Here is a 27,119-nt window from a genome sequence, read left to right as displayed (position 1 = left end):
GGCATGTTCTGGCTTTCTATCATTGGATTGACTGTGGCTGCCCAACATGCCTCTTCCTGATAAAGAATTGCGAGCCATACGGGCTGCCAAGGCAACAGCGTAAATGTCAGCTTTTCACTTGCTATGCTACACAAATAAGCCACTTTCATTCTTTAGAAACACACCTGAGGGCCCTTCTTCAGTCCAGGCGCACATGTACGGGACATTATTTTTTTTCAAATATTGTGGGCATTTACAGCTGCAAACAGCTGGATCGGGTGTTTCTAAACGTGCTCTACAACTTTTGCGATCATTATAGCGCCCTCCAATGAATAATGAAAGATTTTCAGTAACTATATTCAATCATATGCTATTGGTATCATCCGGCTGCAATCTTCCAATATTGTGTAATATTTGGATCTAGTTATGTGAAACACCCTGTATATTTACGACTGCATATTCGGAACTCTGAAGTGTGGTGGTTCAGTCCACATAAAAGATTGACAATGTGTGCCCCCTAAAAGGCCTATGAGGGTTGAAAAAGAAAAAAAAAAACACGAGAGATCCTTAAGCCGTGTCTACAGCATCAGTACAAACTTATGTATCACAAAAATGAGCAGGCTGCATGTAAAACACGGAGCAAGAAACCTTTAGGAGTGGAAACTCTGCTAGTTGTGGCGACCAGAAAATGTCAGAAGCCCACGGAGCAACTATCATGCTGTTGGCCAAGAAACAAATTATCCCGGTTTTGGTTGCCAAGGCAACTGGTTGCGTGTGTTGCTCCCATTCGGCCGTGCGCCTGACAAGTTCTAGTGAGCGCACTCATGTGTCCCACCTGCGTCCCATCTTGGGCTAGCAAATTCTAACGAAGGGCACACTGCGCGTAGCAGCACTGTTATTATTACGGCCCTCGAACAGACACCGACAAGAACAGTTGCTGTTTGACTTTGACAAATACAACGTTACGGCGTGTCCGCTGAAGCGAACACCCGTGTCGTCTGCTTTGAGCGCAAGACACGGACGCCGCCGAAGAGAGCGCGCCCTAGCTGCCGGCCCGGACATCTGCTTCTTCTTTTTTTTTTTCCGCTGCAGCTTGCATGATGCGCCGCAAGGCGCTGCCACTGCATGCGCCTCTGTCGGCGCATACTACAGTGGAATCTTGATGATACTGTTACGGGGATAACGTTTATTTAGGGAGTGAGTATGGCTATATACAAGGTTTGGACAAGCAGCAGCGACGGATGCAAGGCTGTCGCGCGGCTCTGGCCACTTCGTCGCCGTCGTCTTCGTCCGACCGACAGTAGCAGCCCCTTCACTGTCTCGTGGCACTACCCCCCCGGGGCGAGAGCGCCGACCCGGTGCTTGCTACGACGGACCAGAGGGTCCAGTTACGTACGGCTTAAGTCTCGCGGCGTGCACGATAGCAGAGGGTGGGGGCGTAGACGGCGCTGGTGCGGTGACTGGATCGATCTCATACGTAACGTTGGTGACTTGACGTAGCACCCTGTAAGGACCATCGTAGCGGGACAATAGCTTTTCGGAGAGACCGATGCGGCGGGATAGAGACCACAGTAGCACGAGAGCACCTGGGGAGTAAGAAACGTCTCTGTGGCGACTATCATACAGGGCTTTCTGGGAAGCCTGAGACACTGTGAGCCGTTCACGTGCGACCTGGCGAGCTGTGTCGGCGCGCGCTAGGGCGTCGCGAACGTATGTGGTGGTTGAGCTGACAGGAAGTATCGAGAGGCAGAGAAAGTTCGCGTCCATACAGGAGATAAAATGGGGAGTAGCCAGTAGTGTCATGTCGGGACAAGTTGTAGGCGAAAGTAACGTACGGCAAAGTAACGTCCCAATCGCGGTGATCGGCGGAGACGTACATTGAAAGCATATCGGTCAGAGTTCGGTTCAGGCGGTCTGTGAGTCCATTCGTTTGGGGGTGATAAGCAGTTGTGAGCTTGTGGTGGGTAGAGCAGGAACGAAGGATGTCATCGATGACGCGAGACAAAAAGTAGCGGCCTTGATCGGTCAGAAGCTGTCGAGGGGCACCATGATGCAGGATGATGTCATGAAGGAGAAAGTCGGCGATATCCGTAGCGCAACTGGTTGGGATGGCACGGGTAATGGCGTATTGCGTTGCGTAGTCGGTCGCTACGGCGACCCACTTGTTGCCTGATGTCGAGGTTGGAAAGGGACCAAGAAGGTCGAGCCCAACACGAAAGAATGGTTCGGCGGGAATGTCTATAGGATGAAGCAGACCGGCAGGTAACATAGCTGGCCTCTTGCAGCGCTGGCATTTGTCGCAGCTAGCGACATATCGTTGGACGGAGCGATAGAGACCAGGCCAGAAGAAACGGCACCTGACACGATCATAAGTGCGGGTGACACCAAGGTGACCAGCAGTGGGCTCATCGTGAAGCTGGCAAAGGACATCTGACTGCAGATGGGCAGGCACGACAAGGAGGCGTTCAGGGCCCTCAGGATGCATATTATGGCGGTATAAGGTGCCGTCCTGAAGGAAGAACAAGTGGAGGGAAGGGTCGGGTGTGGCGGAGTTGAGACTGTCGATGATAGACCGTAAAGCCGAGTCGCGGCGTTGTTCGTCCCGTATATTAACGAGGTCCGAGATAGACAAGACGCAGGCGTCTGTGTCTTGCTCGGAGACGTCAGGGGAATCCACGGGATGCCGTGAGAGACAGTCGGCATCTTGATGAAGCTGACCAGACTTGTGCACCACTGAAAACGAGTATTCTTGGAGGCGCAGAGCCCAACGGCCAAGGCGTCCTGTAGGGTCTTTGAGCGAAGAAAGCCAACAGAGGGCGTGATGATCAGTTACGACGGTAAAGGTGCGGCTAAACAGGTAGGGACAAAATTTGGCGACAGCCCAGACAAGAGCAAGACACTCTCGTTCCGTGATGGAGTAATTCTTCTCCGGTGCGGACAGGAGGCGGCTAGCGTACGCAATAACACAGTCGTGGCCGCTCTGACGCTGAGCGAGGACGGCACCGATTCCATGGCCGCTGGCATCTGTGCGAAGTTCCGTCGGTGCAGTCGGATCAAAATGCGCTAAAATAGGGGAAGTCGTCAGGGCATCTATAAGCGCCGAAAAGGCAGCAGCTTGGGGTGAGCCCCATGTAAAAGCAACGTCTTTTTTGAGGAGCGCAGTAAGGGGACGCGCAATGTCGGCGAAATTATGAATAAAACGTCAGAAATAGGAGCACAATCCTATAAAACTGCGTACGTCTTTGGCCGAACAAGGTACAGGAAAATGCTTCACGGCGCGAACTTTTTCAGGATCGGGCTGGACACCTGTCGCGTTGACGAGATGGCCAAGTACGGTTATTTCACGGTGTCCGAAACGGCATTTTGAGACGTTGAGTTGGAGACCGGCATTGCGGAATACCTCGAGAATGGTGGAGAGGCGCTGAAGATGGCTGTCAAATGTTGGCGAAAAAACAATGACATCGTCAAGGTAGCACCAGCAGGTTGACCATTTCAAGCCTCGAAGAAGCGAATCCATCATGCGCTCGAATGTGGCCGGCGCATTGCAAAGGCCGAAAGGCATCACTTTAAAGTGATAGAGGCCATCGGGAGTCACGAATGCGGTTTTTTCGCGGTCCAGTGGGTCAACAGCAATCTGCCAATAACCTGAGCGAAGGTCAATAGATGAGAAATATTGGGCACCGTGAAGACAGTCGAGTGCGTCGTCGATACGGGGCAAGGGATAGACGTCCTTTTTCGTGATCTTGTTGAGGTGTCGATAGTCAACACAAAACCGCCAGGTGTTGTCTTTTCTTGACCAGCACAACAGGAGCGGCCCAAGGACTCGAGGACGGTTCTATGATGTTCTTGGCCAGCATTTTATTGACTTCCTTTTGGATTATGGCGCGTTCCGCAGCGGAAACGCGATAAGGGCGCCGGTGAACCGGCTGAGCATCACCAGGTGTGGATGGAGTGCTGAACAACTGTTGTCTGGCCTAAAGGGCGATTTTCGAGATCAAAGATATCGGAATACGACAGCAAGACCCGGCGAAGATCTTCTGCTTGCGTATGCGAAAGGTCGGCTGATATCATTTTCTCGAAATTGGCACATAGCGACGAGGTGGCTGTGAGAGAGCCAGAAACAGTTCGAGGGCCGTCGATGGCTAACACAGAAATCGCGCATTCTTGCAACAACGACATGGTGGCAAGCGCGATGCCAGCAGGGAGCACGTGGGTAGAAAGACCAAAGTTCAAAAGCGGCAGGCAGGTTTTGTTGTCGCGTACGGTAACCACAGTGTGCGGGAGAACGACAGAGTGCATCAGGACCACGTCGAGAATCGGGGAAACAACGTATTCACCATCGCACACAGGAGGAGAGGGACTTAATGGAACGTACGTGGAGGCTTGCGGTGGCAGGTGGAGGAACTCGACAGAACATAAGCGGCTGGGAGTGTCCGATATTACGTGGGCATCGAAAGGGAGCTCCAGTTGAAGTACACCTGTGGAGCAGTCGATAAGGGCTGAGTGCGTCGAGAGAAAGTCTAGGCCGAGGATCACGTCGTGGGGACACTGCGCAAGCACGGCAAACAAACCAATGGTCTGATGGCCAGCAATGCACACTCGGGCGGTGCACATACCAAGAACGGCAGACGAGCTGCCATCAGCGACCCGTACTGTGCTCTGAATTGCGGGCGTAATCACTTTGCGGAGCTGAGTATGGAGAGCAGCGCTCATTATTGAAATCTGCGCTCTGGTGTCTATGAGGGCCGTAACGGTGATGTCGTCCACTTGAATGTCCAGAAGGTTTCGGCGCGTAGGTACAGTCAACAGAGGATTTGTATATCGGGTCACTGATGCAGCGTCACTTCCGGGAGCTGCACGGCTTAGTTTTCCGGAGCATAGGTGCCAGGCCGTGCAGGGGACGATGACCGGTATGGTCACGGCGATCGAGATTGACGGCCTTGTGGGGACGGTGAGCGGCTAAACCTGGAGTGTGGAGCGGCGGCATCGGAAGCATGTGGATCAGAGCGAGGGGAAAACCGTCGAATGTTGCCTCCAGAACGACGCCAAGATCCAGTGCTCCAGTTTGAAGACGACGATCAGCTACTGCGGCAGTGACGGGCAATGTGTCCAACGTGAGAGCTGTTGAAACCTATGGGTCGGTCGTCTGCCGTCCTCCAGTCAGCCGGGTTTCTGTAGCGTGAAGGGTAGACCTGGTTCTGGGTGACATTTGCAGGGGTACGTTCGGATGTACGAATGGAACAGACGGCCGATGATAATCCCATGTTCGCGAACTCCTGGCGGACGACTGCTTTTGAGTGACACGGTGGGCAGGTTGGCTGACTGAACGTCTGGAAGAACGGCCGTAGGAGCTAGAGCTTCAAGTTCGCGGCGGACAATACACGTTACATCTTCTGACGCTGTAGCCGGTACAGGTGTCGGTGGGTCTTCGCATGATGATGTCGCGGCAGTGTTAGGTAGCTGAAGGAACTGGTGGGTGATGCGGCGACTCTTCGCTTGTTCAAAGCGCTGGCATTCCTTAACTATGGCGTCGACCGTCGTACAGTCCTTACACACCAGTAGATTAAACGCGTTGTCGGCTATTCCTTTCAAAATATGCGATATCTTGTATTCTTCGGCCATTTGTGCGTCAACTTTTCGACAAAGGCCCAGGACGTCCTGTATGTACGAAATGTACGATTCAGTGGTCGTCTGGATACGAGATCCCAACTCCTTTTTAGCGGCCTGCTGTCGGTCAAATGATCTGCCGAACAACTCACGCAGCTGCGCCTTGCAAGCATCCCAACTTGTAAGATCTTCATGCGTCCGGTACCACACGCGTGCCGTCCCTTTCAGATAGAATATCGCGTTGGCTAACATAACCGTGGGGTCCCACCTGTTGCGGTTGCTGACGCGTTCGTACATGTCGATCCAGTCTTCGACATCCAAGCCATCTGTGCCAGAAAAGGTTCCCAGGTCTTGTGGGTGCAAAAGAATCACAGGAGCCAGTGGCTGCTGCACCGTCGACACTTCACTGGTCATTGCGGAGCAACCAAGACGGCGACCGCTTCGAAGTTCCGTGCTTGGTTGACGGAGCCGGCACGTTGACAGGTTTACCCAGCACCTCCACCAAAGATGTTACGGGGATAACGTTTATTTAGGGAGTGAGTATGGCTATATACAAGGTTTGGACAAGCAGCAGCGACGGATGCAAGGCTGTCGCGCGCCTCTGGCCACTTCGTCGCCGTCGTCTTCGTCTGACCGACAGTAGCAGCCCCTTCACTGTCTCGTGGCAATACAAATCTCACGGGGTCACGAAAAAAATTCGTATTAGCCGAAATTCGTATCATCGAAACACAATTAAAACTAGCTAAATTAAAGAGTCGAGAGGTGAACTCACTCAGGCACACGTACGTAAAAAGCATTTACAGTATAGACCACTTATAACGTAACCATTTATAGTGCAAAACTGGCTACAACGCGGCCTTTTCCGACTCCTGTTTACCCTCCCATAGAACTCCATGTATACGCATACCGCTTACAGTGTAGCCGCGTGAGACGAAATTGCGGCTTCCGCGGGAAAATCTCGCCGACAAGGGCGGTAGCGAGCACGAGGTGCGCCCACCGATGGGAGAGGAGATCAACGAGGGCGATGCGGAGGAGGAGCATGAGACGTGGAGCATGAGTCCAAGCGCGATAAAGTCGTCGCCGCCGCGCGCCTTCACGGACAGCAAACGCACAGCGGAGAGCAAACGCGATTTCCGTTGCGCGAAAGGCCGTGGGGGTATGGGAGGGAGGGAGGGGGGGCGACGCTGTGCTGCAGCGCCAAATGCGTATCTTGCAACCGAGGGCAAGGGTCACTGGCGACGCAATCTCCCCACGCGAAAGGAGCAAAGCCGGAAGGTAGCGCGGGAGGGAGGGAGTGGGGGGGGGGGGGGGGGGGCGGCTCCTACTCTGCCAACAAATGCGTTCTTGTACTTTGCGCCTGTGCCGGCTGCCGGTGTTGTCGCGCGCACTGTATCTTGATAGCGATCTCCACACGGCTCTGACCTTTGTATGTGCTGTGCTTACGCCGCTCAGTTTCCGTTGAAGCGATAGACCGCACGAACCTTTGCTTGCTGCGGAGGCCGTGTGTGGGGAAGCGTGGCCGCCGCAGCGAGCGAAGAGACAAAAAGAAAAGCACAAAAGCAACAAAAGCGCCACCGCTTCAAACTCCTCGCCCCCAATCGCGGCTTCCGCGATTGGGGGCGTATCCACTAACATACGCCTCCGCACCAAAAGAGAAAGGGAAAACGCGCGCAGTACTGCGCGCTGTTCTCTTTCGCGACCGTCGGTGGGGCAGCGTTTATTCGTATCAACCGACGCGGGTCGAAAATCTATTCGTAACAGCCGTTCTCTAGCACGTTGCAAAGTAATGGGGCTCGGCCGGGACCTCAGAAAAATTCGTATCATCCGGAAATTCGTATTAGCCGTGATCGTATCATCGAGATTCCACTGTATTTTTCTGAAGTTATCTGGTCGCCCGCACGTGATCGCGCTGAAAGGAGTTTCAACTCCTAAATAATCTTCCTCCGTGATGTAAAACAAACACAGATCAGGCTTCCTGAAGTGATGGAGGCTGCACATAGTCTGTGCATCAAGATGTACATTCTTCAGGAGCTTCTTGTTCGTCTTTGCTATCAGATGTTACTGCAGGTAACTGATATTGCAGATCCGTGCAAGCAACTACAGTGCTGCCCTGCTGTGCACTGGAGATAAGATCTTGAGACACTTCACTTGTGTCAGCTAGAGTGAGCACAAGGTTCTGACTGCCAACCGTTTGCTGAACAGTTCTAGACTGAGGATGAACAAACGCCTGCTGGCCAGAAATCATTACTGGCATTCCTGTTGTTCCCAGTTTCTGCAGAAGAGTCTTCGCTGGAGGGCACACAACTGAAGGACTGCTGTTCGTGGCCAGGGACATGGGGATTCCGAGAGTACCAGAGCTGTTGAGGACCATGGCAACCATTGAGTTGTTTTCTTGTTGGAGAAAGGTGGTGCTACTGTTCTCCACTGTTGTTAATATTGTAGTGCCATTCTAGGAGAAAAGAAATGATTAAAAATGTAGCGTTGAAATTGGTTTGTTTATGCAAAAATCATTCTCTTAACAATATACTGAGGAAACGTGATTATGGCAGGTAAATGGAAAGCAACACTAAAATGAAACAAAGAGCTTCTGGCACATAATATACAATTCAGCCATCAATAAACTGCTACACATTGTTCACTGCACTGCAAATGTGCCACTAGAGTTTAACAGAAGTGAAGTAGTGCACAAACAGCTGCATCAGTGCTTCCAATGGCAGTATAAACTCTGTAGGAGTCTGCACAAGTTGACGTGTGTGCAGTGTTGATTTGCACCACTGTGACATAGGGCTCTGATGCGCTTTCACCCACCTCCTATGGAGGCTAGGTGCAGTGAGGGCACAAAGAAAGAAGCATTGAGAGGTTAGCCTGCACTAGTGCACTAGGGTGGAGCATCACCTTGAGGTGAGGAGTATGGTTTCTGTCGCTGTGTAACAAATGGTATCTCAGGCGTGCTCCCATTGTTTATGTGCTCTTTCATGAAAGCGGTGCACAAAAACAATGCTAGCACTTCACATCTTGTCAATTTTCTGTAATTGTGCGCATATATGTCAAGCTACAGTTATCGTTATATACTGTCTATTATTGGACATTGCCAAGACAGCCCTTTAACAGGGCTGTCTTGGCAATAGTGTGTCTTGGAAATTTAATAATGTGTCAACACGACAATGTGTACAAATCTACTCATCTATGCAACATTTCACTCAGCGAAGCAAAGGCAAGCAATATCGGCAGCCTTTGGCAATGGCGACATGCTGGCGTTGACAGTGCACTGCGTTGGCACTTTTCGCTACTTGCACAGACAACCTACATTGCAGAGAGCAGTTCATTTAAAACCATCATGGTCTAAACATAATTGCTGGTGCCTGCACCTCATTGACATCACTGTATGCAAACGGCGAGTTGCTGTGCTGTCGCATCGCTGGGCATCACAACAGCTATCAAACAGCATGCACAAATACAGCGGAACTGATGTCATGTATAGATCAACCAATTGACAACTCCCATTGCCTTGATGTTCTGCCTGGCCCTGCTGGTGTCACCATGTATGGAGAGGCATTGGAAAGGCCCCAGAGAGGGGCACAGGATTGTTTTTTAAATTTGTGGCTTCCCCGCAGTGCATAGTGCTGTGGCCTTTAACCAAAAAGGATTGCAACAGAATTATGCACACATTCATTTCATGTGTGTTTTAAATATTGAAGGTGAACTAGAGGCCCTTTAACCCTTTAACTGCTGATGACGAGTTAAGTCGTCATCACAACAGACGTCCTCTGGTGCCAATGAGTCAACGCGTAGTGGACGTTTCGTAATTTTTGCACGTGTATATGTGCAGTTTCTTGTAATTTTAACAAATAAATGAAACAATAATTTTTGCTATTTCTTTTTTTTTTTTCGACAAGACCAGTAAAAATGCAACAGGCATTCCTGACATCATATTTTTCAAAAAAAGATTGGCAAAAAATATGCAGGTCTAAGAAATTCTGCACTTCTACAACTTTTTCAAAATTTGTCGTAGCATTTAAGGGATTAATGAGTCCTGCACTTATAAGAATGACCTTGTGAAATAGATTTGGTATTTAGAATTGCCACTTTCAGGGAACCTTCTCCAGCAAGAAATATTTAAGTCTGCAGCATGTCAACAATTAAAGCCTGCCCTTCAGCTCCCATCGCAAATACTGCAGTGCTCTCAATCCTTCTTCCACATCGCGCACAATGAAGGAAATGACAATGTCAGCTCAGCTTTTGCTAGCCCTCAGTAGAACCTTCATATTGCTTTCAGCACCTCTGCAGCCAATGACTGCACGGCAACATCAGAATTTCTCATTCACCTGAGCACCATGGGTGTTAAGCACATTTGACTAAGACACCAAAGAAGAGCAAGATAGTGTTCACACATCACATCAGAAAATGACAAAACTACAATAACCACCATCTGCCGAACATTTTTGTCCTGTACTATACAAGAGATACATTTTGAAAAAATATTGACAGGATTTTGTTGAATGTGTATTTTGTAACACATTTTGGGGAATATCTTAAAACTTGACCTAGTCACAGGATTTCTGCTAAATTGGTGTGATCAGCTATATTCCACAATTGGAAAATGTGCCCTTAGGTAAATAATTAGAAAAAAAATCAAAGCTGATTAATAGCTAATTGGACATTGTGATTTTCCTCACAAATAATGTCGGTTTCGTCATGTGACCCATATGTGAAGATGCTGAATTCAGCTAGATATCACAAGCAACTATTTAAAATCTGCTCAGAAAAAAAAGAATGCTGTACATATTCACTGTTACATTAAACACAATTTATAAAATGCATATTAAGGAATACTCACACAAGTTTATTAAAGCTTTTTTTTCTTCTTTATTATATAGCTACCGTAATCCCAGTACAGGACCTCAATTCCTTGAACATATGAACTATATTAAACTTTACTGTTACCTGTTCAATGTAGAGCATGGTGTTGGGCATGTTGAGCAGGCTTTCTCGTTACATTACGGAAATCACAGGTGGTAGTCGCACGGTATGCCAAACCACTGGCATGAAAGCCAGTCAGCTTGGTGCAGTGGTCGTAGGTCACACCTTGACAACCTCACCGAAAGCTGAGTATACATACTCAACAATAAAATAGGGAAGAGAAGTTGAGAGGTGTTCTCTGCGATCCATTAGCATGATGCCAGAAGGTGAGACTTATCCCGTGCAGAAGGTGGAGAACTGCATTGCGAAGGAGGAAAGAATGGCCAGTGCAGCTGTGCCCAGCCTTCGGTGACACAGTTATGTTGTGGATTGCGACCACCGTACCAGGCTGACTGACACACACATCAGCGGTTTGTGGTACAATGTGATCCCCACTTCTGACTTTCATGATGTAAAGAGGAGTCCTGCTCAACACGCCCTAGACCACGGCATACTGTGTTGGCATGTGCTTTCAACTTGGTGTGCCTTTTGAACCTGGCACATTAAAAGATGATATATTTACTTATATGTTCCACGTTCAAGCAATTTAGGCCCTGTAGTACCATCATTATGTAGTCAGCAGCTACCTATTAAAGAAAAAAGGTTAGACACGTAATATTTGTGTTAGCACTACCATAAACATTGCAAATCAATGCATTTAGTGCAATAAATACTAATCAGAAGGTGTGAAAAGCAGCTATTCAAGTGAGATGAAAAGACTGCAGCACACTAATGTGGGCATAATGACCACACAACATGAATGTTAGTTTTAGTGCCAATAAATGAAAGCAAGCACTATGTAACTTCCAGAACCATGTTTGAACAGAATTGGCATTTTAATCTTGGACCATTACAATTTTAATGACAAGGTATTGAAAAACAAAACTGCAAGCCTGTGCTCATCAGTGGTAGTGGGTCATATGAAACATGGCACAGGACCCTCAGGGACAAGGTCAGTGTGCCGAAAGTTGTTTTCCAAGGCACAGTATGAAAAACAATAAGTTAAAAAAAAATTCACTGAAGAAATATGTCCGTTTTTAAAATTTTTATCATGCAGTGCGCTGAAGTAATTTTCGAAGATGAAAGTTTCAACCAAGAATGATCAGCACTCCAAGGTAATATGACACAGGTCAAAAAAAAAAAGGGGGGGGGGGGGGTAAAGCAGAAAATTAAATTGAAAAATTTTATAATTTGACTGTAGTGTACAAAAAGTAAATTTCAGCTTACAGACAAACCTCGTTATAACGACGTAACGTTCGAACCAAAAATACCTTTGTTATAGTTGATATTCGTTATAAGCATATATTCATTACAGGCTGATATTAGCGATAAACATTTTAGATTTACTGCATACGATAATTTGCTATATCCGATAATTTGCTATATCCATGTTTGTTATATCAAGGTTTCACTGTTATTACAATTATAGTTAGCTACAATCGAAATATGTGAAATGAATGGTTTGGCCCCAGGCTTGCTATGTCAGACAGTGGCACAAATTTAATTTTTCACTTTCTAAATGTCTAATGCAACGGTTCAGCATATGCCTTTCAGTAGTCAGGGCATCATCACTTTGCAATAGTTTTCACCACACTTTAAGAACATTCACTTCCTGCATGATCATTGCTTCCAACAGCTTCTCTGCCTCATAACACATTTGTGTCATGTACCCTCACAGCAGTCTCACACCGACAGAGGCTACAACATACACCCTTAACCTGACAAACTGCAGAAACAGACCACAATGAAGTAATGTTAATACTCAAATAATTGCCCATTAGACCTATGCATTTCTTTGGCGAGTGGGTAAAGAAACACAGCAAAGGCACTAAAAAAAAAAAAAACAACCTTTATTAGAAAAATACCTGTCACCAAAAATTCTCTCTTCCGATAACCATCAAAAAGTATGCCAAATTTTAACAAAAATGAATGAAAACACTAAACCCTAAATATACTGACACTAGCCAAATAACAAAATGACAAGAATGCAAAACCACAAACTGCACACTTACCTGGAGCTCATTCAATGCACTCTGAAAGGCTTCATTTCGTGCTTGGGCTATATGCTGCATGAGTAGTTCAGAATGTTGATTCTGCATGGCTTTGAGCAGCTTCTGAAGAGAGCTGTTCAACTGGGGTGTCTTGTTAGAGAGCAATTCTGCCTGCTGCTTCTTCAAATTTTCAAGTTCAGTGTTTTTCTTTTCCAGCTAGAATAAATATAAGATAATGGTACACATAAATGACGTGAAAATGTAGTAGAAAACCTAGATGCACTGAACCTGTCTGTTTTCTTTCTTTTCATTGAAACAACACCTCATATCAACTGTTGTAAGGAGGTTTAACAAAGTTGTCAACAAAACTTGTATTTCAGCTATATACAGGGTGTCCCAGTTATCACGCAGCATGATTTAAAAAAAGAGGAAAGGCGTTACGCGAAGCAAACCTAGTGCATATTGTTTCCAGCACAGTGGAGTAGCCGCCAGTATTTTTTTCGTTACTGAGATTTAATTAGGTAATTGTAATTAATTATCTAACTCGAGAATTACTGTCCTAATTATCAAAGTATCACTGAGAATATTCTAGAGCAACACGAAAAACTCCCGATACAGCTTTCTGTTGCTCAATACCTGCTACATAAATCTGTTTTTCTGAGCGCGAAAGAAGCCCGTGAATACACGCAGAATTGCCGCGCGACTGGCCACTCGAGACATTTTGCGTGTATTCGCAGGCTTCTTTCACGCTCAGAAAAACACATTATGTAGCACGTATTGAGCAACAGAAAGCTGTATCAGGAGTTTTTCATGTTGCTCTACAATCTTCTCATTGACACTTTGATAATTAGGACAGTACTTCTCAAGTTAGATAATTAATTACAATTACCTAATTAAATTTCAGTAACCATAAAATTACTGGCGGCTACTCCACTGCACTGGAAACAATACGCACTAGGTTTGCTTCGAGTAACGCCGTTCCTCTTTTTTTTAATTTTGCTGCGTGACAGCTGGAACACCCTGTATAATGCGGCCATAAGCTCTTATGTGCATTAACAGAAAGCCAGGATAGTAACTTATTGTGGCATTTATCAACTCTACATTTGTCCTTACATTTCATGCAAAGGGAATTTGGTTATAATATAGTGGTCACATATGCATGCTCACATAAACTTTTGAAGCCTTCAATGGAAAAAGGTTGAAAATATCCTGCAACTTCACACATAAGACAGATGCATGAGAACTGTGCAGCCATTCAGCAAGCCAATATACTACTTATGAATAGGACATCACAAGCACCAGATATCTGCTAGCACTCATTAATGTTGAAGCTGTACAAGACTATTACACTACCCAAGGAAAAAAATTGCACGTCCACCAAGGGCACAGCGATGACAAAATGTACATGTAGTACACCATTTCAGAATAATTTGACAATAGAATATAAGTTGTGAGGTATGCTCCTGTGCTGGAGATCGCATGTGGAACAAATAGCAATTATCTTTCTCATTAACTCGAAGTTCATCAGTGCACCAAATTTATTGATATGCAGTAATCTCAGCCCATCACAATAACCAAGATCACCGATTTATATAATTTTTTCTTACTTGATATTTATCATCAATTCCCCTAAGCAACAGTCTGAGCATCAAAATGTATTTGTTTTTTTAAGATTATGCTGCGCTTTCAAGCATTCCTGACTCTAAAAAGGATGTGTTGTGATGGAAACATGTCAGAACAAGCAAGACAATCGAACAGATAAAAACAAGCAGATAAAAACAGCAATATGCAATAAATTGTGTCTTGTTATCCATCTCTCTATTTGATACAATGAAAAATGGAAACATTTTTTTTATTTTGCCAGGACTTTCACGTCTTTAGCCGGAGGTATACTGCAGGCAGCAAATCGAAACAAAAGGCAATACAACCTATTCCGAAATGGTTGGCACCATTAAGAATCTGCATGTTATGACATCTCAGTTGACTGCAACAGCAATAAATACACTGTGATTACTGGAAGCCTAAACAATGCTGTTATACATTGTTAGTTTGGAATGGGGCGTGACAGGTCACATGTAACCCTGATATAACACTTGACGATTACACTGCACCACTACACTATGCTTCTTGTGAGCAGACATTACTCTGTCACAGAGGCACAAAATGTCCATTGTACAGGGGCACAGTGCATTCACATGATCACAGCTTTAATTGGTTCATGCCAGCTATAACTTCCATTCAAGTACCTCACTATTGTGAAATGGAGTGTAGGTCTGAAGCCCCTTTGTATGATGAGCCAAAATGCACATACATGTTTATTATTCATTTTAACACTCCCAATGATTTAGACCAGGGTTCGCTAAACTATGACCTGGACAGATCAGGTCTGGCCCTAGTACCTGCTGAAGACTGGCCATAACTACTACAAGGGTGCCTGTCATAGTTTTGGCAGGCCCAGCATTGGGTAGGATCAGCTTTAAAGTGAACACGCGCTGCCACATAGAGTGTAGATTGCTCCTGTCCACAATGTCAGAAGATTGTGGGGAATGTCTCGAGAGAACATAATTTGAAACACAAATTGAAAGACTTGGTCTAGTTGATCTTTCTGTGTGTAATAAGCCTGGTAGCATTCAGAAATAAATAGTCTAGCAATAGAGTTAAATGCATATGAGCCGTGTCTAGCCCCACCATTTCTGGATTTTATTTCTCACAAATTCAGTGCTTTCTTGCATCAGCTTTAAGAAAAATAGTTTTTATAGTCACAACAGTAGATTCACATTAATTCCAACTCACAAAACCATACATTTTTATTATGCAAAGTTAAAATCACCTGGAACTAATTAAGATATGGTATGAAACGAACTTAGAGATGATATACACAAAGAAGTTGTTTATTAAAACCATCAAAAAAATGGGAACGTAGGCCACCTAAGAGCTGGCTGCCCTAAACTTGCCACTATTATTACAGCAAATGTGCATAAAACAGGGGGGGATGAGGGTGGCAAGAACATGCAAACTAGTCAGCGCTGCTGTCTTATAGTGTCGCCCATCAGCATACACAGCAGCCTGAATATCTAGTGTGGGCATGCTCTGGCTATCTATACCTTTTGGATGTCTTATAATTGGCCATTTCTGGCCAGTTTCTCTGGCCTGGTAGGCCAAGAAGTTTAAGGGGGTCCTGAACAACTCCTCTGGCTTGGTGAAAAAACGATGTCCACAGATAGCATACGCTGCAGTGAACATCTCAGCCAAATGTTGGAGTTGTGCACGGCATGTGGAGCTCACAAGCAGAGTGCGTAGTCACATATTACTAAACACTATTTTCAGACGAGGCCTTCACCTCAGCCGCTTCGAAACCTTCGGCATCTTGCATATGATCTATTCCCATAGATGGCTGCTGTTGGCTGATAGCTGACATCAATCAAGAAGGATGTTTGCTTCTTCCTACTGTAACTGTGTATACTTATTGGCACAGTTTAATAAACAGGCTGAAGTAAGCGAAAATCTGCTTTCAAATTTCAGTAAGAATAACATGCTTCCAGAAGAAGCCAAATATTAGCCGCTCACACTCAGCCGCGGCTGCCCCTGCTTATTGGTGTCATAGCTGTTGGGTCTCGCTAATTTCGATTAGTTTTGAACACTCAACTAGCCTCGTACCATGGGAAACTTAAAATCAAACCATACATACGCTTGCCAGCACGCACTCATTCCTGGCCGTGCCTGGCTAGACACCTTAGCAGACATTGCTTCCCTGTATTGAGCTATTGACAGCGCTTCAAAATGCCCAAGTTGGATGTGACTACTGTCCGTCGGTAAAGCTGGTGCAGGATAAGGCTGGTCCGCAACACATTAACATGGCCAGACGAGCACATAAGCGTGAGTGCGCACTCCAGCCCTATCATACACAAAGCAAACGCTGTGCATACGCACTACAGTTTCATGTAGCTGTGGTCTGCTACATAACGTAGATACCTAGGTCGCGGTGAGGCGCCACGATGAGCCCACTTGCTGAGGACAATTGTGTTTGGCGTGTCGTAAGCTCCAAAATTGGAAATAGTGGTGTCTACGTGAACATCCAAAAGCAAATTTGCACTGTGCGCCACGTCGCGGTGACGTTCAGTGGGCAAAGCGTTGTGGGGCATCGTGAAGGAGATCAAAGGTGATCTTTGACTGCCAATAATTGCGCTTCTGCTGAATGCATTGAAGTATTTCTTGCTGCAAAGTATTTCTGAAATAGTCTGGTTTAACTTCAAATGCATTTCTCGACTTTCATAAAAAGTGTTTCATGGCCCCTTTAACAAAACTATTGTTTGAATTAGGTGGTGCCAGAACACATGAAAAACACGGGGCAAGTTAAATGTTTGAGACTGGTTCAATTTAATTGGAATTTTGAACTACGAAAGCTTGATTTACAGCAAGTAATCTGTGCTTCATTCACAGGAACCCTTACTGATGTTTTTTGACAAATATAGTATAGATAAAAGCTTACCCATTTCTTGGTTAAAATATGCAATATTTCCAGTCAGCATACTGTGCTATTGCCTTTGTTTGGCTCATTTTATTAGTGGGCAATCACTGTGTATGTCTGTGTATAAATATAAACAGTGTAGACAGCAAGGTTGGGGCGGTGCAATCATGAGACATATGCAACCACCAATATATACTGACCAAGCAATTTAGTGAATTAACCTGCACCATATGGTCAGACGTTCTCAAATAATTCTGAGTCAGCTGCTAAAGTGCTATTTATTATGCAAAAAAACAACAAAAAGAAACATCAATTTAACTTATTGCTCTTCTGGTCACAAATTGTTTATTTACAATAAGAGGACGAATAATTGTACTTATAAAGCTTCAGGTATTCATGTTTAACAGTTAGTTCCATGCCTAGTCTGTACTGCTTGATTTCAATGAAATTGAAACTAATAATTATTTGGCAAAACGGCATGAATGTGTCTTCTTTCCTTTGCACTATTGCCCTCAAGTACTGATCTTTTTCAGCAAACCCTGAATTTGTGAAAATAAACATACTACCAATGCACTTTCTGTGCTTTTCAGTTTCAGCTAACACAGCTGCCCCATAAATACAAGTGCAGAATTTAGGTTACAAAAAGTTAGTGGTCCATTCTATGTATGAGTTCTCCAAACTTGCAGATTCCTTTAAAAATGAGCATCCAAAATTTATATATTCATGACACTAGTGATATTGCTCGACTTCTTCCTGCAAATGTGTCTGAATTCCTATGAACTGCGATTCATATTCTGCTTTGTGTTTTATTTTTTATTTATTCATGTGACATTCTAAACTATAAAAATTCAACATATTAATTTATGTGTCTGAGTTGGAGGCTGTATTGCAATTTTATATTTGTTTTTATTTATCTGACTTGCCAGCAAAAAGTAAATGTTATCCAACTGCACTATTCTGCAGCTCACACCTTTTCACATTAACATTCTCATGCACATTCTTGGACATTAGTGCATATGCATGAACATATATGCAAATACACTTCAAGAGCATCTTTCTCCAGGAAAAGAGTAATTTTTAATCATTTAGAAAGACATTATAATTACAAACATTACAATGCATGCATGCCATTACAAAAGCATTTCTTACAACTTCAAGTTTAGAGAAACCATGGTATTAAACAGAGCAGAGCATTTATATGCCAACATTCTGCAAATACCCTTCCCATTAAATAGCTATGTTTTACATGCTGCACAGTGTATGAGAATGTGCCCATGTGCACCCATTGGTAGAAAACAGAAATGAATGAAGTTCGAAAAAGCTTCTTAACTCACAAATTCTTTTTCCCTCTTGCTTTGCTATTTACATCTTCCCTCATTTTTGTTATTTGTGTACTATCATGCTGGAATGAAATACGAATGGGAAATAAAAAACAATGGGAGAGCACCTCATTCATTAAATTACTTGAAACTATGGCGGGTGATTGTGCTGCAGCCAGGTGCTAAATGAACACTTACACCAATACACGGAACATGTGGCTGCATTATGCCAGTGTCACACACACTGGTGAATGTGGAAAAAGGAATGTGCCTTCAAGGGAGATAGTATGGTATTCACTTGCCAGAGAATTAATCGTCGCTCATTCATCCTCTCATAGTGCCTGCATGCACTTGTGTCTGTCATAAGCCAAGCAATCATTGTCACTCACCTTCTGCCTACTAGTGTGTGCTTGCATTTGTTACTATGCTGACTCATTGCCATTTTCCTCTGCTGGCACGTGTCTGCAGCATACTGCCTGGTAAGGACTGCACCCCTTTTGATACATGCGGCCCAATGGCTGGGACATGCTGCCATTATGTGTGTGTCTGTGTGCATGTTTTTATAACCTTCTCAGTGCTAAGTGCCTACGCAGTGCCGGCAGTGTGTTTCATCATGTATTCTCAGGCTTTGCTCACCACTTCGTGCTTTGTGTGTGTGTGTGTTTGCACGGTAACTTTTCTTCTCAGTATCCGCACCACATATTAGTGATCTGCTAGCTTTGCTGGCTGTGCATGCCCAGCTGTGGTAGGTTGTTTGTTTACTGCCGAGGCAGTGTGGAGCTTTTTCAAGAAAAAAAGAAGCACAGTATGCACAGTACACTTTTGGGGGGACATGGTTCCCCTGCATTGTTGAATATAAAGCTTTCAAAGGATTTTATCTCAAATGGGCACCAAGGCAACTCACAACATGAGCTGCACCCATTAAATCCTAACAACTCCATTAGGAATCACTCTACAAGTTAAAATATAAACATTCAACTTTGTGTTATGTTTCTGAGATATTGTCCTCCTAGACTTTACTATTTACAAGTCTCAAATTTTTACAGCATATTCAAACAAGAAAACAAATTCCGCAATTTGTATTATTCATAAGAAAATATGTTGGCATGGCAAGATTTGCCATAACATCATGTTCAACATCAGCAATCAAAATATGCATTAGGGTGAAACCCTGCTCGTACTGTATTTACTTGAATCTAACGCGCACTTTTTTTCCAATAAAACAGGTCCAAAAATTGCGTACGCATTAGAATAAAGTACAACCCGAAATCTGTGTTAACCTATAGCCATCGGCATTTCAAAATGGCCGCCTCGCACGCTCTTCGAGCCTAGCTGTCGTAGCTTCCTCTATGTGCTGCAGTACACGTGCTTAGGCATTAGTCTACCATCTGTCTTCCCGTTTTCTGTGTATGCTCTATCAGCACGAAGTGCCGAGTTCATCATGATGCCGCATTTAAAAGAAAAATGATCATGTGTGCGGAGACGGACGGAAAGCAGGCCGCATCACGGGCGTTCGGAGAATCTGAAACTTGTGTGCAGGACTGGCGCAAACAGAAGGAGAGGATTTTCGCCAGCAAAGCAACGCGGAAAGGTTTCAGTGGACCGAAGCAGGACGTATTCTGCGACGATCCACTTCGGCGTCGCCTTGGCCCTATCTTGAAAGCGATCTGCGACGGGGAAAGTCCGCCGCGCGCTGTGTTTTCACCACTTATAGGTCACGTTGAAGCGAGGCATGCTAGCACGAAGGCCAATTCGCTCACCGCACTTCGTCAACGTTTTGAGAGTGAGTTTCCGCGGTCAATGAGCGAGATGTGTTCATGTTTGCTTGTGCGCACGTGACACTGTGCTTGTTAATTTATTTAGTAAGCGAATGTTTGCAGGGTTATATATGACCGATAAATCTGCTATCCTTACCTCGTATATCAGTCTACTCATTTGCTATCGCAATCGATGCTTCGCCTTTCAGGCAAAACTGCGACTTTTCCTATTCATCGCAACTTTAGTGCATCAGGAGTAAATCTTTGTTTTTCCATATGAGAGAAAGTTGTATTTCTGTATGAAAGTATGAGTTGCGCGGTACTGTAAAGGATTTTTTTTGTCACGGAAAACGGGTGCGCTTTACAATCGAGGACGCGTTAGAATCGAGTAAATACGGTAACTCACGATAATGTCTGATGCTACGAGAGCTATGTAAACCCCTTAAATGAACTTCTACCTAATAAACATAATTATTTTCTGCCCAACACTTTCTAATTGCAGTACACACAGCATATTTGACAATAAATTTACTGATGGATTGTCTAAAGATATATTTCAAGAACAGAACAAGGCTATTCTCTTATACTCAACAAACATGCTCTATTACAAAGGCAGCGGTGCAGGAATGACAAGGGCACAACAAATGTAAAACAGTGCTTGTGGCATCATAATTACATTTATTGTGTCCTTATCTTTTTTTTCGCCGCTGCCTTAGCATGTTGAACAAACTAGACCCATCAACTCGTGCACACTCTATTACTATTTGCATTTTGTACTTTCTACAAGGTAAACAAAAATCATAAAAAGCACAATGTTACCTGGCGGCGTAAAGAAATAATTTCTAGCTGGAGCATGTTCTCAGTGTGTGTATACTTTGCTTTCAGGTTGTCCATTTGCTGTTTAAATTCAGTCAATAGTTTTTCAAGGAAGATATTCTTTTCTGAAAGGTCTTCCTGAAAAATTGAAAAACAATGTACAGACCATTCAAAGCAGTAATGTAGCACCTATGTGCAATGGCATTGTCTTACTTCACGGCTCTTCATAATACAGCCTGGATCTGATGAGAGCGACCTGGTGTCATCCTCCTGAATGATCATGACTGTTGTTGGTTCTTCTGTAGTGTTCGGGGATCCTGGATTTTCTGATGGCTCTTCAGTCATATCGACTGTCACAGCTGCAACAATAGAAAGCTTTAGTATGGCGTACAGCAGCCAATACAAGTACTTTGAGTCAGCACTGCATGCTCAACACTGCACATGTACATACATACATAAGTACGTACATAAGTTGTGCTCTGGCTCTTGTGTGATATGCAATCTTTGGGATTTAGCGTACAACGTTAATGAAAAAGAAAGAAGCCTTGTGAAGGGGAAGATGGCATCACCCTTCACAGGAAGAGCAAGACATATTGAGTCACCATTCCTGCCCTGTTTGGCTTTTTCAATCTGAACCGATGCTTCTATTTGTTTTAAATTTGCGTCATGATGGTTTTACAGCAAATTAGTGGTGAAAACTCCTGGTGTTATAGGATTAATTAGAGGGGCTGCATATGTTTACTGGTACTCTGTATTTTTTCACCGAGATGGTGCCACAGTCAGTGTCTGATAAAATGCCAGTACAATGTGTCACATGGTTTGTTATCAAACTTTGGAATGACTGCAATAAAAAAAATTTTTTTTACACCATCTGGAGTGTATCTTGTCCCCCAAACAATAATTGTCTGTCTAGCTTGTCTTTTGTTTCTTGAAAACTGAGCGCTTGCTACTTTCCTGTCAAGAATGCTATGTCACGCTGATAACATACATGCCATTTATGACCTGGAAGTATGGGGTGCCCAGTGTTAAAGAAAAAAGGGGTACACAAGATAGACAACAATTATTGTTTGGGGACAACATAAGCTCCAAAGGGTACAAACTTTCTTTTAGAGCGTGTAGAAAAGCAAATTGTGGTTGGTGCTGTGCATGCAAAGTGTGTGCGACTTGCAGCTGAAGATGACATGAATCGTTTTAGGGAGCTGATTTCTTTAAACCCCTTTGAATGCTTGCGTCCAACAATTGAAAACGCTCACTATGCAAATCAATTTAGTGATGCATTCATGCAATGATATGGATACAGCACTGAATTGGTTTGCTTGCACCTTATGCTTTTACATCTAGGTCGCACTGAAAATGTTTATGCTTGCAATAGTGTTCTACTATTTAAAAAAAAACTTGGTTGTGACTTGTTCCGCAGCATACTGCGACCCTGCCAACCTGTAAGCTTTAGATTTAGAAAGAATCATGGTAATCCACCTCTTGATCTTTATCAAGAAAAATTAAAATATGCAGAGCTTGCCCACACAGGAGGAGAGAGATAGTTTTTTTACCCTGAAGGAGGCCTTTATCACACCCTTGAGAAAGATCTTTGATACTGTTGTGGACCGCAACATGTCATTCTTTATGCTATCCATAGCCGGAAGACTTGTGGTCCTTGTTTGTGTTAGTCACTCGTGCAATACTTCCGGAAACCACAGCATAACGTGTTCTTTCACAGAACGGAGAAGAAGCTGTGAACGGAGCTTTCACAGTGACAATGGTGTGTAGTTGTGATTGCTCCTACTGCTGATGAAACTGTGGTTTCCAATCTCACATACATTTTTTTGTTGTTTTGTTTCCAAACACATCTTTAAAAAATTATGCTGAGCCCACCGCACAATTCAGCCTGTGCAAATGGACTACTCGAATAGGCAGACATAAGAGGCAATCTGAGTATATCCAAGTGATGGCAAACAACATTACCTTGGTTCTACCCAGCTACATGGCATTTGCATATTTTTTTTAAGTTTGGCTAAAGTTACGCGGGACAACCTGCATAACTATTCACTTTAAGATAAAGTTGAATTTGCAGAATAGAAGCCAAGCAGTAGTGAAGCCATGTCTTCTTAGCAGAAACTTTAAAAGCACCACTTTTGAAGTACATGTCCATAATATGTACTACGAAATATATTAGGGTTCCAGCCAACAGTTTCCCAAAAGCTTCCCAAACTGTCATGCCAATGATGCACTGACATTCCAGTTAAGATTGTCCCAAAGCAATGGTACCAGCCTTAAGATTTCTGTCAAGCAGATGAGACTTCACTACCGTTTAGCTTCAGTTTTGCAATTGCAACATGTGCCCTAAGGTGAATAATGAGAAATTGTTATCTAGAGAATGTTTAATTAGCCACCTGAACATTGCAATTTCTAATACAGGTTATTTCCACCTGTTCAAGAAATCCATTTAGACAGGTTAAAAAGAGCAATCTGCCACAGACAATTCATTTAAAAAATTGAAAAAAAAAAAATTGGGGAGAACTCATCTCACGATGCCTGTCGACGGAAATGCGTTTAGCATTGAAGCAATATAGGGACACAACATATTGCCACTGTTGAAACTTGATCTACGAGGCATGGACTGCACAGGGATTCTTCAATCGCACTTCCCTATGAACACTCTGCGCCATCTAGCGGCGCTGCCAAAATGCCTCCGCATGGCCTCCGAAATGTATAATGCACCGGTACAAAACAATGCTGAGAAATGGCTCACTCGGCAGCCGGGTTCCTTTTAAAGCTGCGCCATCTAGTAGTGCTGCTGAGAATTCCGTGCGCAACCTTTGAGATGAGATGAGTGGTGCACTGGTGTGTGTGAACGCTGAGAATTGTTCCCTTGCTGGCCGCACACCCCGTGGCACATACTCAGTGACCCAAGCTGATGAGAGGTTTATTGAAAAGCAGCACATACCCAGCGCATTTGTGGCACAGCTTGCTAAAGCATTAAATGGGTCCTGAACCACTTTTTCTTGAAGTGGAGAAAGGCATTTGAAGTGAAAATAGGCTATTTCAGAAATACTTTGCCGCGAAAAAGACTTCAGTGCGCTCAGCAGAAGCGGGGTTATTGGCAATTAAACATGGCCTCCGCTGTGCTCCCCTTCTGCCTTCAATGCCTTGCACTGCGAAGGCTACGGCGGAGTGGGGGGGGGGGGCCACAACGCTCCGCCTTCGAAATGTCACCGTGGCACGCAGTTCAAATTTAATTTCGGATGTGAACGTAGACGTCACGACTTTTGGTTTTGGTGCCTACGACGCACTGAACATAAGCCAAATGCGATTGTCCACAGCGAGCAGCCAGTGGACTCGTGGCGGCACTCCGCGGCTGCCGCGGTGTAGCCAACTGCAGTGACCAATAGCAGCCGCATATTGGAATGTGTTTCATTACGTAATAAAGCACACAGAAGAGAGTGAGGATCATGGCTTCTGTTGAGAGAAAGGTGACTTTGCGCTCTGTTTGCGAGCTCCACGCACCGCCTATGATCGCAAAACTTGGCTGAGATGTTCACAGCAGCGTATGCTACGCGCGAACTATGTTATTTCACCAAGCCCAAGGGGTGGTTCAGGGCCCCTTTGAAGCATCGGGCTGTTGTCCTCAAGTAACCAGTGTGAAGTGAGTTAGACTCCACCCAGCACAGGAGAAATTTAAATGTTTTCTAATCCTACATTTAGCTGGTCAGTAATCCCCATAGCCAAATTGGTTGGTCAAAATGTGGCCAGGCTCCTCTCCAGTACTTTCCACAGCACACGCTGCACCATCTAGCGGCGCAGCTGTAAAGGCTGCGCTTGGCATGGGTTTGATTCGGCTGAGCATAGGAGAAATTTACAGAATTATTTTGTTGATGTAGAGCGGCGCATTCCCACTGGCGCATACCTAGTTACCCAAATTGGCGACAAAGACATTCACTGAAGAGCGACACGCACCTACTGTCACATACCCAGTCACCCAAGTTGGCATCAAAGAGGTTCACTGAAGACCAGCACAGACCGAGTGGCACATAGCCAGTGCTCCAAGTTGGTGTCAGAGTTTCATTGAACAGCAGTACCTACCCAGTCCTGTACCCACAGACCTACAGTGACCCAGGTCGGCATGAAAGAGGTTCATTGAAGAGCGGTGCATATTTATGGCATTGCCACATATTCAATGACCCAAGTTGGTCCAATGGTTGGTTTCAAACCCTGTTCCCTCAGCACAGTAGCCAGATGAGCTACCCATTCGACCATAGACTACCCAGTGATCCAGGCTGGTGGGAAAATAGTTAGATACAATGTTAGATATAAACATACATAGATAGACAGATAGCTGGCCCCCAGAAAGTGCATGAAGTACCCTAAGACTGCTAACAAATTAAAAAAACAAAAATGAAACACAGTTGGCGGCACCACTCTAATCAACACCAGGACCAACGTGGCGAGAATACTCTTGCTTGAGTTGTGGCACATTTAAAATACTCACGACAACATCAATGTGTGATTAGGGGACGCTCCCCCCTGTGTGCACCCACGACATCCGCGACACTATGAAAAGGAGGAATCACCACACAAAGGAAGTAGTTTAAAGGACGCTGTCTTTTCGGCTGCTTCAGTCACCCCCTGAAGAAGGGACCAAGCCAGTCCCTAAACAACAGGAACTTGTTAACCTTGGCTGGAGCAGTTTTCACTTGTAATATTTACCACTTAGCAAGACAGATCTCTATCGAAGATGTTTACCTTCGAATGCACAGGCATTTGTTCAACCTATTTATTCTTTTAAAAAGGCGTGCATATAAATCATACTGTGTGACGTGGAAGTTAAAGATAAAATTATGCTAAATTGTTGCTTCGTTGATGTTTGCATGTGTTCCGTGGAAGACTTGTTGTGTAGTAGCTCAACTGTATAGTCAGAACACCATAATCACTGCTGATTATAAAATTGGATGTACAACTTCTGCCCGTGATGGTTGCATTATAAAATCACAATGTACACACATTTCGGAACACAACAATGTGTCCCTGCTGATAAAAGGTCATCAGAAGCCTTACATTTCTGTTCCCGGCAGTGTTTGTACACGTAAAATTACTCTCCCTGAAATGTGTAAGGAGTGACTGAAAATGCAAATAGACTTACCAACTGCTGTGTTTGAGTCCATATCTGTACTAATATCAGATGCTGATGACATCTGACATTCAGAATGTTCAACCAAACTGCTGTCTAAACGTGACTGAAGTCCCATTCCTTCGTTAACATCCTGCAATATGATGGCACTGTTAAATGTAATGCAGTACGTAGTGTCTTGTATGACTGCACATAGAGAAATTCTGGTGGACATTAACTAACAGTGAAGGGCTTGCATATTGAACCAATTGTCTGCTATGTATTTTCTGCAGGAACAAGCAATAAAATGCTTCATTGCAATGGCATACAACTACTAAAATGACAGACCTACAAAGATGATGCACAGTGCACCTTATACAAAAGGCAAAACAATGGGTTGTTTAATGAAGAATTTTTATTGTATTTACTACCCATAGTTTATTCAGCTCCAACTGCTGTCTGCATATATTACGCTCTTGTTTTACTGTTGAACACGTGCAAATGCCAGCGTTTCCATGCCATTTCCAGATCATTGTTTCACATGCGACTTTAGATATTACAATGCACGACCAATTACTTAAACTTACCTGAACTATGTTAATCTGAAATGTTGTTTGTGGCAACTTGAAATGCGTCTCGAAATGCTTCATTGCTTCATCACGTCTGCAAAAACCATTCCTGCATTTGTAGCAGTGCCAGTGGGGCCCTCTAAATTTTTTTTCACCCTTAATGCTTCCCGATATTCTGCAAGTAGCAGAGCATCGCAGCATTTTTAACCCTGGAGGGAGAAGAAAGGGGAAAAAAAAAGGGACGCATTTCAGCGACATGATATTTGGACTTTCCACAGGGTTACGGTCCCTGTGAGTATGCATATTATTTCTCACCAGCAAAGTACAGGCCTTTGTCGACGTGCTTGACCCTATAGTGCGCTTTCACAATGCGTGCATCCTTAAATACGGTGTTCTTGCTGCAGAACGGACAGTGCAGATGAGGAACCGGCTGCGCCACGCACTTTTCGCCGGCGCATTCGATAGGTTCGAAACTGTGTTCGGATCCTCTGACCCGAACACTCGGGTGGGCCTGAAAAAAGCATCGAACACGATTCGTGTACCGTTTTTC

At 44.5% G+C, this 27,119-nt stretch overlaps 2 protein-coding genes across 3 annotated transcripts in view; one reads left to right on the top strand and one right to left on the bottom strand.

The window, feature by feature from the left end:
- LOC119436470 (histidine ammonia-lyase) overlaps positions 1–8,060 on the top strand; it is a 67,307-nt gene extending 59,247 nt beyond the window's left edge. Inside the window, exon 17 of one of the 2 annotated variants that reach the window (XM_037703321.2) lies at positions 7,856–8,060. The gene's annotated coding sequence lies outside the window, so the exon portion shown is untranslated. Of the gene's footprint in view, positions 1–7,669; positions 7,689–7,855 lie in introns of those variants that run through there. The other variant, XM_049658054.1, reaches the window with a different exon arrangement.
- LOC119436471 (uncharacterized) overlaps positions 7,456–27,119 on the bottom strand; it is a 20,184-nt gene continuing 520 nt past the window's right edge. The window contains exons 2-8 of the mRNA XM_037703322.2: positions 26,885–27,080; positions 26,588–26,778; positions 26,034–26,154; positions 21,110–21,255; positions 20,900–21,034; positions 12,558–12,752; positions 7,456–8,035 (exon numbers count right to left, since the gene is read on the bottom strand). Coding sequence (XP_037559250.1) covers positions 7,595–8,035; positions 12,558–12,752; positions 20,900–21,034; positions 21,110–21,255; positions 26,034–26,154; positions 26,588–26,778; positions 26,885–27,080 — 1,425 coding nt within the window. The 3' untranslated portion in view covers positions 7,456–7,594. The remainder of the gene's footprint in view (positions 8,036–12,557; positions 12,753–20,899; positions 21,035–21,109; positions 21,256–26,033; positions 26,155–26,587; positions 26,779–26,884; positions 27,081–27,119) is intronic.

This window comes from Dermacentor silvarum, chromosome 1 (assembly GCF_013339745.2).
Source record: "Dermacentor silvarum isolate Dsil-2018 chromosome 1, BIME_Dsil_1.4, whole genome shotgun sequence".
Taxonomy (NCBI): Eukaryota; Metazoa; Arthropoda; class Arachnida; order Ixodida; family Ixodidae; genus Dermacentor; species Dermacentor silvarum.
This window is presented reverse-complemented; position numbering and strand designations above follow the sequence as displayed.